Here is a 19,890-nt window from a genome sequence, read left to right as displayed (position 1 = left end):
GAGTACTTTGATAACATGCTTCCTTTATTTGTTAGATGTTACGCGATTGGTTTAAACTCGTTGAAGTTAACGAATCGCGTCGATTTAAACAACCTCGTATAGGCAAGGAATCTAAGATGGACGACTTTGTAAACATTTGAGTTGCTAACTGAAAAAATATCCGATATTATAAGGTGATGCTGATATAATTTTCTAGTAAATGACTTATAGAAATATTTACATTTTTATTTGATGTCCTACAAGCAATATTTCTAATTTTATATCTCTGATTTGTCTAAATAATGTTCAAACCGAGTGCATTCCAAGGGACGGTAAAGTGAGAATAATTTCTGACCCAGAACGAAAATATTTCAGAATCTAGTTTTGGCACGTCAGTATATTTTGACTTATCCTGGATATAGCCAATATCTCTTCTGTAAGTTCTTGATTTAAAGTGCCTTCCTTATGTACCTGTTTAAAGAAAATAAACTGACCAGCACATTTGTGAAAATGCACAAACATTTGGGTTGTGGACCTCAAAACGCCTTTTAAAATCCAAATAATAAAAAGTATTTTTGACAATCCCAGCACATGTACTGATCATATATATCAAAAAAACTTTATATAAGCTGTTTTGAAAAAAAAAATCAAATTGCTACGTCTATAATACACAAGATAAAAAGGTAATAGGACATTTCGGACCATGGATGTTTCGGACCAGACAATAGACCAGATTTTGGGACACCTCGAACCATATTAAGGGACATTTCGGACCAGATTTTTGGACATTTCGGACCATGTGTTGGACATTTTGGATCATGCGTTAGACACTTCAGACCACTGTTTTGGACATTTCAGACCATGTGTTGGACATTTGGGATCATGAGTTAGACACTTCGGACCATTGTTTTGGACTTTTCGGACCAGAATAAATATAATTTTTTACATATTATGCATCAATTATTCTATAAACTAAAGTGTGACTTTAGAATATATGAGACACCATGGTAAGATTTTACACCTATCCCGATTTATATTTTATATATTTTGCACTATAAATGAAGAAATTTAAAAAACAAACTAGCAATGTGTTAATGACACACGTTTGCAGACAATTTATTATGATATGATCAACTTCCATGGCTATTTTTTTTTTTTCAATATTAAAACATTGTCAGCGTATAGAAATACATAAATGAATTATGATAGAAATATTTTACATGGATAGTCAAAACAATGGTAATATAAGCTTGTCAGAAAATGTGAAAATCTCGTCGGACAGGTCATTACTGCATGCATTTTGAATATCATAAAATATAAAAATGTCAAATATTTGTTGTATTTATTATTAGAAAATGTTGTAAATACATCCTGAAATAACAAATAATTACATATTAAAAGGAATATATGTTCTGGTCCGAATTGTCCCCATCATGGTCCGAAATGACCATCACATGGTCCGATATGCCCAAAAATCTGGTCTGAAATGACCAAAAACTCTGGTCCGAAATGTCTGGTCCGAAATGTCCATGGTCCGAAATGTCAGTAATTTAATAAAAAGGTATGCTGGAAAAAATCAGCATCACCATGTAATTTATCTATCTTATCTATCTTCTGTTAATGTCAAAACCCCTCGTGTGGATGTAGACATGTCTGCGCGTCAAAAATCGCAAGAAAGTTAAAAAGAGTTGTTTAAAAGAGGATAAAAGAATATTTTAAAATGTTAAAAACAGGGGCTGGAAAACTAGGGTGAGACATGTTTGATGCAAGCTATGGCTGCACTGAACTGCTCTGGGGTAGGGAGTAGGGCAACTGCAGGGGGTAGGTGGTTCCAGTGGTATACCGTCCTAGGAAAGAATGAGAATTTATAATAGTCTGAAGTTGCTGTGAATAACCTATAACATATATGGGATGGCCAAGACGTGATATTCGGGACAGGGGTGTCAAATATTCTTCTAGGGATAGCAACCAGACCATGGTGAATCTTATAGAGTAGGTATAACCTAGCATCTATAAGTCTGAGTTCCAGTTTTCGAAGGTTAAGGGAGTGAAGCATGTCCGTGACACTAGAGGTCTGACCATAGTCTAGCTTAATCCATCGGGCTGCTCTTCTTTGGACATTTTCGATTTGATCTATTTGAGTTTTGGTGTGGGGAGACCATACTTCTGAACCATATTCAAGCTGGGGTCTGACTAACATCTGGTAAGCGATGGACTTAATGGATTGGGATTTAACCTTTATGTTTCTGCGAAGGAATCCTAGGGTTTGGTTTGCTTTCTTGGATGTGCTGTCTATATGGGCATCCCACATGATTTATTTCATTTCCAATATTTTCACATAATCCTTATGTCCATCGACACAGAAGATAATTATTATTTCCACGATGATGGTCAATTTTAAACTTCAACATCAATATTAACAACGCAAAAGGTGAAATAAACATCAACATTATTGGCGTTTTACTCCATTTACAAAATCTTTCAACACATACACAATTGGCTCCCAAGCTTTGCCATATTCAAATGCACCAGGCTTTGAATATGGGAACCAACATATTACTGAATGGCTCCAATTATAGCCAGACTGGTTCTCATCTTCAAAGCGCGGTACATTTGAATACGGCAAAGCTGGGGAGCCAATCTTGTATTTGTGGAGAATAATATCTTCTGTGTCAATGGACATAAGGATTATGTGAAAATATTGGAAATTTTATGGAATAAAATACATGGTGATGGTAGGTGTGCTGATTGTTTCCAGCGATCAATTTTATCTTGTGTATTATTATAGATGTTGAAATCTGAATTTTTTTCAAAACCGCTTATATTAAGTTTTTTTTTATATATAGTACATGTGCTGGGATTGACAAATATACTTTTTATTTGGAATTTAAAGGTGTTTTGAGGTCCACACCTCAAGTGTCTGTGAGTGAATGTTTTAAATTTGCTGTGCTAACATTGCAAAATAATATATTTTTCAATTGTTGTTTTAAAAAAGAGATATCTTCATGATCTTGTTTCATTGTTAACTAAAAAGGGGCCTAGACATTCAAATGCAGTGATGTTTGATGACTTTTGCTTCTTGGGCAGTACTGTTCTTGGGTGTCATAAACAGTAATAATCATCAGTGTTGATTGTCTAAGTTTGTTTAAGTACACTGGTTGGATTTAGAGCCAGTAACTATATTGGTTGTGGTTCATATTTAGTTATTTAGTGTAGTTTTGTTGTTGTATTTTTGTGTTCATTTGTATTATATAGTTATGACATGTTTTGTTTATTGTTCAACAACAGGCATGGCGCTGAAAGGACTAGAGAGTGAGGAATTAGTTCAGAACCTGAGGCAGCTAGTCATCAGTTTTGAGCCCCATATCAGGGAAGCAGGATCTACTGAACATGTTGAAGAAACTTTACATCACCTTGAAGAAAATGATGAAAATTTTCACAGGTAACATTGTAGAATTATTTGTTAGTATGTCAGTCAAAAGCTATTCTTAGCTTATGTTAAACTGGTATATATATATTTCTGACAATAGATTAATATTGACTTAACATGACTTGACTCAATATTAAATCAGATATTTAATGAATTTTCTATACTAAAGACTTATATATGTAAATTTCAGACTTTCATGTGTTTTTTTTTAAAAAAGTTATCTTAAAGATAATCATACAGAACAAGTTTAAAAAATGCATTTAAAGGTCTAGTTTCTAAAGCATGTTTTGATACAATTTTTTTTTTTGAAATTAATGTTCAATTACACTAAGGAAACAAAAAGCTTGTCTTTTAACATAGAAAAATAATAAATCATAAATTCTAGAATAACTCCACATGAAAATAAAATAATTATTTCTCAATGGAGAAAACATGTTTGATCAATATAATTATTTGTCAAAATATCCATTCTTAGCTATCAGTCAATGCATGTTAAGTGATATCTGTAAATAAACATATATAAAATAAATCTTTCACAATCTTTGATTCTTGCAGAATCAGGTTCATTTGTGTATTTTAATCACACCCTTTGTACTATATTTAGATATGAGTTTGTGAAGCAGTTAAAGAAGAAGATAGATGAGATTTTGGGACCACAGATAGAAGATGAAATTGAGAAACATGGAGGACGAGTGGATGGCCAGGAAACTCTTGTCAACAAAATTGCTGAAAGAATTATTAAGTCAAAACCGTAAGTCATATCTATGTGTTTGTATAATCTTTTGTTTCTATTTACTTTTAGAGGAACATATTTAATCTTAGATTAAATAAACTCGATAATTGAACATGACTGTGATGTTTAAGTACATATAGAATTAGGATGAGAAGTAGGATTGTTTTCTAAAATTCCAAAACAATTTCACATTTTGCACTAGAATCACAGTCTGTTTGCATCATGTTTGTTCAAACCTAAGATACAACTTACAACCAAATGTCTATGAACATTCTTTGAATAGAAATAAGTATGCATTTGGAATGAACTGCAAAGATAACATCTAATTTTCTAAATATTAAGAGTATTTTGGTATTTCCATATTTCTCAGATTATCACTTTATACCATAACACAATAAGGTTCTTGATGAGTGTTATTAACAAGTTTATATGATATACTTTTTTTTGGAAAGATCTTTACCGATAAGTACTTTTTTTCAATATCTTTTTGTCATAAATTGAATTTCTTTGGGTAGAATAGGGTTATTGGTATTGTTGGAAGGTTTAGGGTTAACCCTATCTTTGCAAGCTCTACGAAGTAATTTGATATTGAATAGTATTTTAAACACTGAAACACAATTTCAACAAGCCATAACTCTCTCTAAGGACACAAGTTGTAGTTTCAAACAATTTCAAAATCTGAATTGTTTAATCTAATCATTGAAACATTTCACAGATCTTTAAACATCATGCTATTTATGTATCACAGGTGTGCAGATTTAACAAAGAAATTAAAGTCTAACGTGGTTGAAGCTATGAATGAACTGATTAAGAATTTTGATGCCGAGTTTGGTGTAGGAAGTCACAGTGCTGGGCGATACCCAAATAAGGATGATAGAATGAGACCGTTTCATGACTCCGAAGAAACGGAATCTTCATTAGACAGCTCTTATAATCATGTATTTAATTTGAATATATGGTCAACTTGAAAATACAATCACTGATTGGTTGATATGTGTCACATGATTGAAAATTAACCAATGGAATTCCTTTTAACTCTATGAAAAATGAAAATTAACCAATGGTATTCGTTTAAACTCTATGAAAAATGAAAATTAACCAATGGAATTCCTTTTAACTCTATGAAAAATTTGATAATCTGATTGTAATTAGGGACCTTATTATATATACATTTGTACCAGTTTTATTGCATTTAGTATATTGATATGCTTAAATATTTGGAAATCTTGAAATACAATGTAGTTTAAAAATTTATCAGCCTACAGAAAAGAAACAATTTTTCTGTACATGAAATTTGTGGATTGCTGTAAAAAAACAATTTTTAGGTATTGAGTCTGCTTGTTTTTAAATTTTATCTTTTTGAATTCTAAGTGTAATATTTGATTAAAGATATAGTTTTTTTTTACAGGGCAGTTTATTTATGAATTCAGAATATCTTCAACAAGTTTCTGAAAAGATGAGTAAAACAAAAGATGTTGCGGTAAGATCTCACTCTTCTGATGGTTTTATTTTACTTTGTTATTGACAATAATATTGTTAATTGTGGTAACAGCATCTTTTCGTACAAACTTCTAGGTTTTTACAGTTTATAAATGTAGATCTGCATATAAATTTTATTGAAGACAAAATTATTTTATAACCATGCATATTTATTGCCTAAATTGTGCTATTAGACTTTAACTAAGGTAGTTGTAAATCTTCAGCTCTACCTGTAAAAAGGGATGAGAAACATTATAAAGTTAAAGAACATTAAGTCGCAAGTCTTTAATGATTTAATCAAATCCTTCTGGTTTCTTAGCCTGCTGAATCTACCCATGTGACCAGTGCAGACCTAAGATCAGCCATATTGGTCTGCACTGTTGGTTATTCTGTACTTAATTATAATTTTTAATGGTTGGTTTCATCCAGATTAAAAGATGGACGAGTTCTTTTAATATATTTAGCTGGTAGGTGTTAAGCACTATTTAGATATGATATTTTTCAATTTATTCTTGTAGACACGACGTGAAGCTCTACAGAACATGAACACTGTCAGAATTGATGATGTAATCAGCTGTGATCATTTCCAAGTCGTCAAGAAACATATCCTAGATGCTCTTCTAGATTCTGATGAACAAATTGTGGTAGGTTTTCTCTTTTTCTTTATGAACACGAAAATTATAGCCCTTGTTGTTAAGTCTGTAAAGGGTATTGACCTAAAACTACTAGCCTATCATGGTTATAAGTTTAAATTTTAAAGACACATTATGCCTCAGAAATCCATATTTTTTTAATTGTTTAGAAATGTCAAACATGTGTTTAATAATGTTTTAAATTTTAATAACGGATTTAAAGCATGCAAGATAAAGAAAGTAGGAACGTGAAGTATTGTGTCATTAAGGTAGTAAAATGTAGATTGAATAGTATTTTGACTACTATTCAAATACTAATTCACTATAATTATACCAATTACCAACAAAGCAAAGATAGCAAAAGATTGTTCATCTATGTGACAAATGAGTATTATTTTAAAACTGTAAAAAGATACCTAAATAAAAAAAATTGAGAAAGGAAAATGACAGCCTTTCTTTGATATAATGGGCCTTTAAGAGGGAAAATTATTTTTATATGATAAGATGAAACAAAAGGTAACAACATTGAGTTTGGTTCCATCCTGTGTCAGCTTCTATCTGAAGTAATACTTTTAGCCCATGTCTATTACTGATGCAAGATTGATAAAACTTAAGTCCTAATAAGAATATTTAAAGAGTTTATACATGTACGTCTAAATTGGTTTAAGACAAGATATTCAGCTAAGATGGTAAAACATTAGAAAACTACAATACCTTATTTTCATTTTTTTTTTTTTTTGCAGACATTATCTCTGAAATTTGTGACGAGAGCTTTTAGCACACCATCTCCACATACCAAAGACATTTATACACTTCTTAGTAAGTACATATAACTTCACATTGCTCCATGGGCAAAAATAGTAATAATTTTAATTCTGGTCTCTGACCCAAAAACAGAGCTCAGTTTTTAAATGTCAATATTGAAATCCCTTACTTTTCAGAAGGAACTGTTCTAGATTTAATGCAGGACAAAACCATTACAAAATTGATATCAACAGGGTAAGGTTTTAAGTTTTGTCATGGTTATATCCTGTCAGTGTACTAGATAATGATACTAGACATTGTGCATTATAAGGCAGTGTGTGTGTCTAATAGTGAGAAAAATGTGCAGCCTGACCAGGACTCGTACCCAGAACCCAGTGAATACTGTTCTACAGGTCTACCCATTGTGCTATCCAGCCGCTTACACATTGTCCCCTAAATAGTGAACAGTTCTGAACTATGACATACTCCCCTGCTGTATTGATATTTGTCCTCAAATTTCTCAGGATAACAGAGCACTGTGAATTGAACTCTTGAGCTATATGCAGTTGAGGTCCTATTTGGGCGCCAAATGTCACAGGGTGACAGCCTGACTGGGACTTGAAAACCCCGGACCTTCGCAGCACCCTTACAAGGCTCTACCGGCCACTTACACATCTTTCCCCCTAAAAAGTGAACAGTTTTGATCCGTGATATGTATTAAAAGTTTAGTAACTATGAGTTTGATTCCACTTAAGTTCCTGCAGTAGTACTTATTAATGTGTTATATCAAGTTTCTGTATAGATGCTATAGGATTTTAAGTTACAAAATAATTTGCACTTACCTTAAACAACATGTCTGACTTGAGGTGCAGTTTCACTCTATACAGGAAGAGGGATCATACTTGTGTTTAATCTACCAACAAACAACACCTTTTATCTACACAGCATCAATTATTACATAAATTATAAACTCTGGCAAAACTTAAGTTGTTACATGTGAAATATATATGTTATGTAGTCAAGAGATACATTATGTTTTTAAAAGAATTTTTTTGTAAGAACTGTAAACTTAATATTGTTCAATATTGTTTGTCTGAGGTGTTATTTCTAAAATTACTGAATGTCTTTGAATGAGATAATCTTTGTTATTTGTTACTGTGAATAATCATTCACACACAAACATTATTTAGAAATTGAATGATATTGTGACGTCATCGTCACGGCATGATTATATGTAAAATAATCATTTACAATGACAATTGTAAAAATAGTGAAGATGACTTTTATTTAAATAAATGATAAAAATTGCAATAATTAACTATATTTATTTTGTAATATTGACATGTTCAAATACTTATAAACATCTTATATATATGTTATATTAACATAATATTATCATGTCAATTCAACCTGAAACATTGCAAAACTCGTAATCATTATCACATGTGTTTAATTAATGTACATGTCCGCATTGGAACATGTGACTTTTTATGTTGTTATTTTCTATCGTATATATCGTTGTATTTCAGCGTCAGACCTTGAGATTTTTGTTACATACTGTTTAAGTTTGTCCTTTGTCACATTCCTCCATCGTTCCTTACAGCTGACATTTTGTATTGTTGTTTATTTTTAAGTTATTTTCCAGATTTCTCCACTCAGCTGTTTTTGTGTAGTCATCTTCTTTGCAAGTGCGCATGCTCCGTGTCGGGTCATAACTCATTATGCGGATCATAAATTTTCTGCGGACCCCTTTTTACCGGGTCAGTGTTACTAACGGAGCATGCCCAGAATCGGGTCAAAGGGACCCTCTGCGCATGCCCCGGGTCAAATCAACGCTAAATTTCAGTTGCGATCCAGGTTTCCTAGAGAGCAGCCACGCTCTGATTACTCTCAGAATTTAAATAATTATTTTTGATAATTTCTTCAGGTTTCTTCAGAAATTTAGGTACTAAGAACTTTCTGGCATCATTATTGCTGATTAAGTAAATTTTTCCATAATAAATTTTTGTAGGAAATTAAATTTAAGAGCTTTTATTAAATTTTCACACTTTGCCATTTTCGTCGAGGTCTGACAGCTTAGGAAGTTAAGATACTGTTAAATAGTTAAATATTTGTTAAGTTTTCTCGAATTCTATTAATTGTTATTCGCTCCTTAAATAAATTTACTTGTTGAGAATCAAATAACTTTTGTTATTTTCTGGTCGGCTCGGTCGATCGTGACGTGCGCTCACCCGCTACCAGGGGAGAGTCTTTAGTCTACCCGCTACCAGGGAGATATCAACGCCTGACTACGCCAAGAAATAATTAAATTAGTCCAGTATAGTCGGCCCCTTATATGAATATTTAGACTTAGTCTTTGCCCCACCCGCGCGCACGTCGCAATATTTTCTTTGTGTCACCAACCAGAATTCTTTTATTTCAGCTGAGCATTTGATTTGTCATTTTCATAACCGTAAGAGTAATATGCCGAAAATAAAGAATGGGTTAGACATTGCCAGACCTGAAATACGGAGAATTCTGACCGCTGTAAGTTAATTTATATATAAAAAATCATTTTCTTAAGGACGTTTTCGGGAGTTTTCACATATAGACATATAAGCAAAATTAAAACTGTTCTATAGAATTTCTTCAAACTTGACTTCAAAAAGGGGAAAATAACTCGAAAATATGAGAACGGTGACCCCAAATTTTTAGCTCGACTACTCGATAAGAATAAGTAGAGCTATTGCAGTCACCCGAGCGTCGGTGTCGGCGTAACCACTTATGGTTTTTGTAATAGTTCAAATATTTTCAAAGTCCATAGACATATGGCTTTGAAACTTTGCACACTTGTTCACCATCATGACCCCAACCTGTAGACAGGAGGAGGTAACTCTATCAAGCATTTTGACAGAATTATGCCCCTTTTTCGACTTAGAATTTACGTTAAAGTTTTTGTAATAGTTCAAATATTTTCAAAGTCCATTGACATATGGCTTTGAAACTTTGCCAAATTGTTCAACATCATGACCCCAACCTGTAAACAGGAGGAGGTAACTCTATCAAGCATTTTGACAGAATTATGCCCCTTTTTCGACTTAGAATTTACGTTAACGTTTTTGTAATAGTTCAAATATTTTCAAAGTCCATTGACATATGGCTTTGAAACTTTGCACACTTGTTCACCATCATGACCCCAACCTGGAAACAGGTGGAGGTAACTCTATCAAGCATTTTGACAGAATTATGCCCCTTTTTCGACTTAGAATTTACGTTAAAGTTTTTGTAATAGTTCAAATATTTTCAAAGTCCATTGACATATGGCTTTGAAACTTTGCACACTTGTTCACCATCATGACCCCAACCTGTAAACAGGAGGAGGTAACTCTATCAAGCATTTTGACAGTATTATGCCCCTTTTTTGACTTAGAATTTACGTTAAAGTTTTTGTAATAGTTCAAATATTTTCAAAGTCCATTGACATATGGCTTTGAAACTTTGCACACTTGTTCACCATCATGACCCCAACCTGTAAACAGGAGGAGGTAACTCTATCAAGCATTTTTTTTACTATCAAGCACTAAGAATAGTCGAGCGTTGCTGTCCTACCGACAGCTCTTGTTTCCATTTAAAATGTTTCTGTTATCATATTCTAATATAATGCCATGTTTAAAGAAATTCTATTGAACAATATTAATTTTGCCTATATGTCTATATGAAAACTCCGGAAAACGTCTTTAATTCATGAAGTTATATATTTGTTACAGTTACTATAGAGTGCTTCATGAGTAATATTCCTAGGTTAATAAACTGACAACTGTGACCTAATAATTCAGCATGAAAAGAGCAAAGAAAAATAATATTATATAACAATTTTAGATAAATTTAATTGTTTAATTGGAAGACTTGTTGATATTTTAAATGTTATGTTTTATTTTTCAGTTCCGCCTAATGAATGAATTTCAGCAAGAAACAATTAATTACTGGATAAGATATCCGGAACAGTATGTTATTTTGATCTATATATGTATTTTAAAAACACAATTCTCCTCCTAAATGAATATTTTTTCTTCTTAGGAGTTTAGTTATTTTTAAGTAATGTTTTAAAAATGTTTTATTAGGCATTTTAGATGCTTGTAGCCTGAAGAAAGGGCCACCAAATATGAAAAAATTTGTCATGAAATTTAAAAAAAGTGGTGTATTTTGACTCCCATACAAAATACCAATTACTATAACTGTACTTACTGCCAAAAAAGCAAAAGAAGTAAACTATGGTTAAGTTATATACATGTAGTTAACAAATAACATTTTGTTAGCTGTAACAGAACACAAGAAATAAAAAAAAAATATTTTTGGAAATAAAAGAAATATAGACCAGTTCACTTTAAGATAGATATTTACTGTGAGGAAATAACTTCCAAAATGTGAATTTACTGTGAGGAAATAACTTCCAAAATGTGAATTTACTGTGAGGAAATAACTTCCAAAATGTGAATTTACTGTGGGAAATAACTTCCAAAATGTGAATTTACTGTGGGAAATAACTTCCAAAATGTGAATTTACTGTGGGAAATAACTTCCAAAATGTAAATTTACTGTGGGAAATAACTTCCAAAATGTGAATTTACTGTGGGAAATAACTTCCAAAATGTGAATTTACTGTGGGAAATAACTTCCAAAATGTAAATTTACTGTGGGAAATAACTTCCAAAATGTGAATTTACTGTGGGAAATAACTTCCAAAATGTAAATTTACTGTGGGAAATAACTTCCAAAATGTAAATTTACTGTGGGAAATAACTTCCAAAATGTAAATTTACTGTGGGAAATAACTTCCAAAATGTAAATTTACTGGGAGAAACAACTTCCAAAATGTAAAATTACTGTGGGGAAATTTCTTCCAAAATGTAAATTTACTGTGGGAAATGACTTCCAAAATGTATATTTTCTGTTGAAAAATATTTTTGTAGATGTTCATAGTGTTCTGTTTGGTAGAGGATATCAATTGTTTTAAATCGCCAATTTGTCTTTTAGTAAATGGAAGTTTTCAGCACGTCTTCTATAATTAAGAAATTAATTATTGAACCTGTGTTTGCTATGTTTTTTTAGGTATTTAGAAGAAGTGTTAGTCAGTACCCTAAATCTGTTGTCTATACATCATGTGGGTACAGTAGGGACATCCCAGGGTTTGTCTCCCGTACATTTTGTCGCACTTATTGATACAAAAGCTCAGTGGTTTATCAAGTGGATTGTAAGTTATATACATGTATATGATTGTTTAACTTATCTCTTCATTATTATACATTGTGTTACATACTCTGTGTGTTTATATATTCATGAAAAAAAAAAGATTTATGTATTTATTATGATTATCTGTTTATATGGAGGATTGTGAAAGAGATTCCATATTCCAGGATTGTCAATTAATTTTGTAATGTGCAAGCATATAGCATTTGAATAAAACCTTGAAGTAAACTCATTTATTAAGACTATTATTTTATTAAAGAAGAGTAAATGAACAAAATAGGCAGAATACAAGATTTATGTAACTGCTCAAATATATTGTACAAAAATTCCATTGTTCATTGTTATAAGGAATTTGTTTCCTTCTTTGTCAGTTGTTAGTGAGTGAATTGTTTAGGAGATCCATTTGGTTTCTTCTTATATGAACTAATGAAGTATGATTGTTGTTTTTCAGCATGGGAATTTCAGCAGAAGCTTCTTGTTAGACTTGTTAGAAAAATACAGACCTTTTGTAAGTAGACATATTTCACATTTTGTTGATTCTGTTATTAACTAACACTACTTTTTTCAGTTTCCTTTATTAAGGTGTAAAATTACTTGATATTCATTGTAAGATATGAGGTTGTGTAAATATTTATTGTTAAGAATCATTTTCTGTCTGGGAGCAGAAGCTATCTTAAGCCATATATTTTCCATGCCTATATATTATTTCAGGTAGAGAATGCTGTCAAACATTGTTTAGAATTCTCTGCAGCAAGAAAAGTGCCATTTGACTTAATGAGTGAGATCTCTGAATGTGTCTCGAAATCAACATTTGGTAATTGTTGTTTTAATTATCATACACCATGGAGGACCGGTAGCTCATGCATATAAAACATTATTTTATACACTTAATACACTCAATCATGTATTAAGATATACCGATTTGGTTCTAGTATTAGAGTATTAGAACATAAAACACTTGGCAATCTGATTTATACTCAGGGGCCACACCTCCTCATACAAATGAGAAAGCCTTATGTATCGATGCTCTTTCTATTACAAAATTTTCAATGTTGAAATTTTATTTGAATTAACTAATAGATTTTGAAATGATTAACCTGTTTTAGAGGTGTTGCCTAAAATTGACCTATAATTAATAATTGTACATTATAACTGTTAATATTCAATATGTTTATATGTCACATAATCAAGATTAGTAATGATTTTATTTTTATGTCTGTGTAACATTACAGAGAACAGGAGATCGTATTACACAGGGGCCGAGTTAGAATATGCATACTTCATTCATTCAGCTTGTGTTATTGGTAAACTCCTGTGCTTTGCAAATGCGAGAAAATTCTTCCCAATTAAACTGAAGGACTCTGAAGGTATGACTATGTATTGATTATATATTTGCTATTACAATACTACACATTTGTAACGTCGCGTTTCATTGGATAATCGTGACGTTTATATAGTTTTATATACACGGCCGCTGTCAATTTATGAAGAAATATTACTTTTTGCTCAGATAAACAGAAGTCTGCTTTATTATAAAGTTGTTATAAATATTCCTGACAGGCTATATGACGGAAAAAAAATAGTTGTTTGCAATATTTCCTAACAACTGTTTATATGTAGGGCCATATAAAGTGTCAAAAATCTTTTGTAACTGATAGGATTGAGCCATACACCTTATCACTTTTGATGAAATAACTAATTTAAAATTGTCTTATACAGGGAATATTTTAACATTGATTAGATATGATGTCTAGATCCAACTGTATAATTGTAAGATGTAGTAATAATAATAAAACATGCTTTTTTCAATGTTTTTTTTTTTCATTTTTCAGAACCAGTCTCTATCAAGAAATTAATGGTTGCCATGGTGTTGGTGGTGGTAGATCCAAGTCCAGTGTTCCACCTACCTAGAGGAAATACATGTTAGTTATTGAATCTCAGTCATTACACCTGTTATTACAATAACTTTACAATTAATGTTATATAATATTTTTGCTGTAAATATTCTCTAGAAGGAATTATTATCTGTAAGACTGTTTTGCATTACATTATTTGCATTTTACATTTTTGCAAAAATGAAATTAGAATCCCATAAAATGTCCTTTGTGATAAAACCACAAAGTTTCATGCCCACCAAATCAAGCAAATTCATGTTTTGTGCCAAATTAGTAATCTGTTTCTACAAAGTGATATAAGATATGAGCCGTGTCACAACAAAACCAACATAATGGGTTTGCAACCAGCATGGATCCAGACCAGCCTGCGCAAACACGCAGTCTGATCAGGATCCATGCTGTTCGCTTACCAACTCTATTACAAGTGGAGAAACTGACAGCGAACAGCATGGATCCTGATCAGACTGCGCGGATGCGCAGGCTGGTCTGGATCCATGCTGGTTGCAAAGCATTTATGTTGGTTTTGTCGTGACACGGCTCAATTATAATTTTCATATTTTTAGCGGAGATGTTTGACCCGGCCAGACTGGTTACTGACGTTCTGAAAGGTTTATGTAGCTCGGAGCAGGCGTGTGAGATTTGTCTGTTTAAAGATGAGATAACCAGCACGCTACTATCTCCTATCTCACATTTCCTCGATGTTGCTGTAAGTATCGCTTTTCTGTTTGGAAATATTGATTATATATGGGTATATCTTTTCAGCAGGTAGTTAAAACTTTTCAACCGATAATAGATTAAAATGAAAAAAAAAATGAAATATTTGATAATCTTGTACAAGTTGATTGTGAATCCAGCTTTAATTTTCTTTTAGGATTTTACATGAAATCTTTTTTTTTGTTTTAAACTTTACAAATCAGTTATAAATGAAAAGATTTAAGGAGAAACTTTCTAAAAAAGCTTGTAGCTTTCTACTCAAACCTTTTTGCGATTGATTGTAATAATATTGCGTATATATGTTTGATTGAAATAGAATATTGTATAAACTTAAGGTTTGAAGTTACATGTATATGGACTATAAAAGCTTTGTATTAATGAGGGTTTAAAGCCTCAGTTGATTGTTAAGAGTGTTGGAATTTATTATACTGAGCATGTGAAGACTTTAAGACTTATGGAATCATGTCTTTGATTTCAGAATTAAAACAAAAAACAAAATTATTTGTGCATTTTGTTTGTGTCAGTTATTTTGACACAATACTTAATGATATTTAAGTCATCATATATCTCCTGTGTAAAAGAGCACCTTTGATTTTAGTGAAAGTTATAATTATATATGAAATAAAGTGAATATTTTAATTAATATATGCTTATGAAAATTGTTAATTTCTGCATGGTTTTTGATAATAGTTTGTTTGATATCTTTTTCTGAGTGAAGTTTTACCATTTAAATTTTCTGGGTTTTCTCCTAGCAGTTACATAATTTAATTTGAGACAATTACTGCTGGGATATAATTACTGAATAATTAAAAATGAAAAAGCTGAAACATGTATGTGGAATTGCTTGGTTGAATATTACATTCAATGATGTACTGGCCATGTTCTGTACCTTATTACATATTAATTTATTAAATTATGATTTATGGTGCCCCAATGAGTGGTTTAGCAAATTGACTTTAAAACATACACCCACACTTCTGTAGGTTAGAATCCCAACAAGGACGTTGAATATCTAGCTTGTAGCTTAGAGGAGGTTGATGGCTCTACTAAGGTGCAATTTTGTGCATGAAATAGCATGCCAATTGTCATCAGAAGACTGTCTTCATGTAAAGTTGGAAGTTGTCATATGACAGTTGTGTTAGTGTGTCTTAAATACAAACCAAATATAAACAAGTATATTTCCTAATATTGTTTTCAAAGATTTGCTTGAATATTTTGTATTTACAACCTATTTGTTTGTTCAGTATTGGGAAGAAGTTGGTTTTGAAGATGATGTAAGTGAAAAAGCTTGTGTGAAAACTGTGCAACATGTGTTTGCTTGTCTTGTTGAGCAAGTGTCCAGTAAATTTGTTTGTCTTGTTGATCAAATTTTCAGTAAATTTCCTTGTATTGTTGATCAAGTGTCAGTAAATTTGTGTGTCTTGTTGATCAAATTTTCAGTAAAATTACTTGTCTTGTTGATCAAGTTGTCAGTTAATTGGCTTGTCTTGTTGATCAAGTTGTTAGTAAATTTGCTTGTCTTGTCTGATAAAATTGTCAGTAAATTTGCTTGCCTTGTTGATCAAATCATCAGTAAATTTGCTTGTCGTGTTTGATAAAGTTGTCAGTAAATTTGCTTGTCTTGTTGATCAAATTGTCAGTAAATTTGCTCATCTTGTTGATCAAATTGTCAGTAAATATGCTTGTCTTGTCTGATAAAATTGTCAGTAAATTTGCTTGCCTTGTTGATCAAGATGTCTGTAAATTTGCTTGTTTTGTTTATCAAGTTGTCAGTAAATTTGCTTGTATTGTTGCTCAAGTTGTCAGTATATTTGCTTGTCTTGTCTGATCAAGTTGTCAGTAAATTTGTTTGCATTGCCTGATCAAGTTGTCTGTAACGTTGCTTGTCTTGTCTGATTAATTTGTCAGTAAATTTGTTTGTCTTGTCTGATTAATTTGTCAGTAAATTTGTTTGCATTGCCTGATCAAGTTGTCTGTAACGTTGCTTGTCTTGTCTGATTAATTTGTCAGTAAATTTGTTTGTCTTGTTGATAAAGTTGTCAGTAAGTTTTCTTGTCTTGTCTGATCAAGTTGTCAGTAAATTTGCTTGTCTTGTCTGATCCATTTGTCATTTTGTCATTTTATATGTCAGTTTGTTTGTCTTGACTGATCAATTTGTATGTAAGTTTGCTTGTTTTGCCTGATCAAGTTGTAATGTGTTGAAATGATGTATATGATATTAGGTTTTGCTGTTTAATTTGTTGTTTTGGCACTAACTTCATGTATAGTATGACATTGATGTGATGATTATAAGTAAAACTTGTTATTGTTGATGATTTTAGTATATATAAATTGATTATTAGCATTGTTTTAAAATTAGTGTTTATCAGTATGTATGTACAGTCAAAACTTGTCTTGTTGACCAAGTTGTCAGTAAATTTGCTTGTTATGCAACACATGAAAGCCTATTTTCAGCTGCAGATGCTTTTGATTTTGTTGCTGCTGCTGTTGTTGTTATTGTTTTATTTTTTAAAATTATTTTGCAGTGTATTTTTTGATGACATGAAATTGAAATGTATAAACTTTAGTATGTTCTATGTTAAGATAAAAATGGCACAACTACTTACCAGAAAATATTTTTTTAAAACGTGATATTTTTCAATGCATGCATTTCATCAGCATTTTTATAGGGATATTGATGTTTGGGTTTTTAACACTTAGATTATATGAGAATTTGTAATTTTGCTGGTGTAATATTTTGTTTATGAATTTATCAAGGTCCTGAAAAGACATAAGTTTGATAAAACAGTGAGTTTAAACTGTTGTGTAATATGTACAAAGGGATATAACATAGGTTATAGGTAATAAGGTGTTAGTAACTGGGTTAAAGGGATAAGGTGTATAGGTAATTGGTGGTAGTGGTACTACAAAATGATTGAGAAGGTGACATTAATGCTATATCATAGATAAAGAATTTGTGATCAGATTAAATCTGCCATAAAATCTTCCATTTGTGAAATATGTAACTTTCTGCCATAGATGATAGATGAGAAAAGATGTTACATCATGTTAATGTGGCCTTGATTTAACAAATTTGGTTAATGCTCTTTAACAAATAATTTTACAATTTGATTTTTTTTTCAAATAATTTTTGTTTGACCATTTCATTTAGCTTTGCAATGGTAAAGAAATCCAATTATTACGTACCACAGATTTCATGTGAAAACTGTTGTGGACTCTGATTTCATCTTGCTAGGTGGAAAAAAATAATAAAAAAGCTTAAATGCACTCCAGTCATTGACTGGTAATTGACCATCTTTACACTTTACATATTGCTACTGTGATATCAAATCATTTGGAATAAATATAATAAGTGTAGCTAAAACAAGGAAAACATAATAATTCTACAGATCTATCACTCTATTATATACATGTATGTCATGTAATTTTTCAAATATTTTATTATCCTATATCACAGTATTTCAGTACAAAGGTAAAAATTTACCCTTTACCCCACCCATTCCCTCTTTACCCTCCATTCATTGTACACAGTAACTTATGATATTTTTTGTAAATATGTAAACTAATAATGAGTATGTTCAGTTCATTTTGTTTTAAAGTATTGTAATATTATTATGTTGGTATTTTATTTGAATATTTTCCACCACATATCATGGTTATATTGTCCAAGTATTGTATGTTAACCCTTATAACATGCTTAACACAGTTAATTTAAAAGACTTGACCATATTTCTTGGAGAAGACCATTCATCATTTTAAGGGCAAAATTCATAATATAAACTGACTGAATAGCAAACAGTGCAAACCATGTTCAGACAACACTGGTTGCAATTAGATTAATTTTTTTGCGACAAGCAGGGTAAAAATTGGGTTTTAACCACCAGAGTTTATGTATTATTTGCCCAGCTTTGAATTTGAAACAGTCAATTCAAACAAATTTTGAATAAAAGGATTTCAATATTAAAGATGTTTCAGTTTCAATTTTTGTTAAACCAAGGCATGTAATATGCAACAGGTTACCGGGGGTATAACAAACAGATGACCAGAAAATAACAGCCGAAAATTCACATAATATCACATAAAAATTATGACTAGCTAAATAAACAAAAATAGAAGATCATATTGTTGAGCTGCCAACAGTATGGAGCCTGGATGTTCAGGTTGGCCTGTCTTTATACTGGTGGCAAAAAGGCTGATTACTTTTGTCCCGTTTATAAGATAAAAATATAGTCTTCCTGGAAACGAAGTGTTGATTGTTTGTTATTAACATTTTGTGGTAATACATTTGTATTCTAACTGTCACACAAAAAAATGATGTAACTCTCACATTTCTTCTAATAAAAGTGAAGTTGTGGTTAAGGTTTGTTAGGGGAAAAAATCAGCGATATTTTGTAATAGAACCAGAATTAGTGTTTATCTTCACAAATAATTTAATCCCTGTTAAAGAAATAAGATATTATACTTCAGTTAAGAAAATTGATAACCTAATTATTGAGATAACCAACTGTATAGACTTTTTGCCTGTAGATAATCTAATTTAAATTATCACTTTGATGCTCTGTATAAAAAGTATATATGAAAATGTATAGATGATTATCAGCAATGCTTTATTTTAGTAACTTTGCAACCATGTTTGACTTGTTAATAAATCAAGGAGCTATGTAAAAATTTGTGCAATGTTTGTGTGTGTATATATAGGAACATCAAGCCCCGGGAGAGAAGACGTTACTACACGTGGCCGACATTCTGTCAATGATTGCGTCCAGTACTAAAGGGAGACGACATCTCATGTATGGTGAAAAGAATGATATTTTCTCTCGTACAAAGTAAGTTTTATTCAATCATGGATTATAAGTTGTCTTATTTTATATCTGTTTTAATTTTACCTGTTTGACAATAAGGTAGTTACCATTGAAATATAGTTGAACTTAATCTTAATCTTTAATGTGAAAAATACAGGTAACAGAGTATGATATTTTATTGAATTACAATATTACCTCTGGTCGTAGGTCAGAAGTTGTCTATTGATCTCGCTGGCTATTGCACCGCAGTAGAACA

General features: G+C 31.4%; 1 protein-coding gene across 5 annotated transcripts in view; it reads left to right on the top strand.

The window, feature by feature from the left end:
• The first annotated feature begins 51 nt into the window (after window positions 1–51).
• Window positions 52–19,890, top strand: part of LOC132733021 (protein broad-minded-like) — a 37,576-nt gene continuing 17,737 nt past the window's right edge. For 3 of the 5 annotated variants that reach the window (XM_060719590.1, XM_060719586.1, XM_060719588.1), the window contains exons 1-17: window positions 52–173; window positions 3,268–3,421; window positions 4,014–4,160; window positions 4,891–5,080; window positions 5,551–5,622; window positions 6,140–6,265; window positions 6,997–7,072; window positions 9,420–9,523; window positions 10,919–10,980; window positions 12,086–12,227; window positions 12,675–12,731; window positions 12,935–13,037; window positions 13,456–13,590; window positions 14,056–14,145; window positions 14,682–14,824; window positions 16,077–16,106; window positions 19,531–19,658. In XM_060719590.1, coding sequence (XP_060575573.1) covers window positions 3,270–3,421; window positions 4,014–4,160; window positions 4,891–5,080; window positions 5,551–5,622; window positions 6,140–6,265; window positions 6,997–7,072; window positions 9,420–9,523; window positions 10,919–10,980; window positions 12,086–12,227; window positions 12,675–12,731; window positions 12,935–13,037; window positions 13,456–13,590; window positions 14,056–14,145; window positions 14,682–14,824; window positions 16,077–16,106; window positions 19,531–19,658 — 1,757 coding nt within the window. In that variant the 5' untranslated portion in view covers window positions 52–173; window positions 3,268–3,269. Of the gene's footprint in view, window positions 174–3,267; window positions 3,422–4,013; window positions 4,161–4,890; window positions 5,081–5,550; window positions 5,623–6,139; window positions 6,266–6,996; window positions 7,073–9,419; window positions 9,524–10,918; window positions 10,981–12,085; window positions 12,228–12,674; window positions 12,732–12,934; window positions 13,038–13,455; window positions 13,591–14,055; window positions 14,146–14,681; window positions 14,825–16,076; window positions 16,107–18,289; window positions 18,305–19,530; window positions 19,659–19,890 lie in introns of all 5 variants that reach the window. The other 2 variants (XM_060719587.1, XM_060719589.1) reach the window with 2 other exon arrangements.

Source organism: Ruditapes philippinarum, unplaced genomic scaffold, assembly GCF_026571515.1.
Source record: "Ruditapes philippinarum isolate M1 unplaced genomic scaffold, ASM2657151v2 ctg2501_1_1_1_1, whole genome shotgun sequence".
In the NCBI taxonomy this organism is placed as follows: domain Eukaryota; kingdom Metazoa; phylum Mollusca; class Bivalvia; order Venerida; family Veneridae; genus Ruditapes; species Ruditapes philippinarum.
The sequence above is the reverse complement of the archived record's forward strand: the minus strand, read 5'-3'. Positions and strand labels throughout refer to the sequence as shown.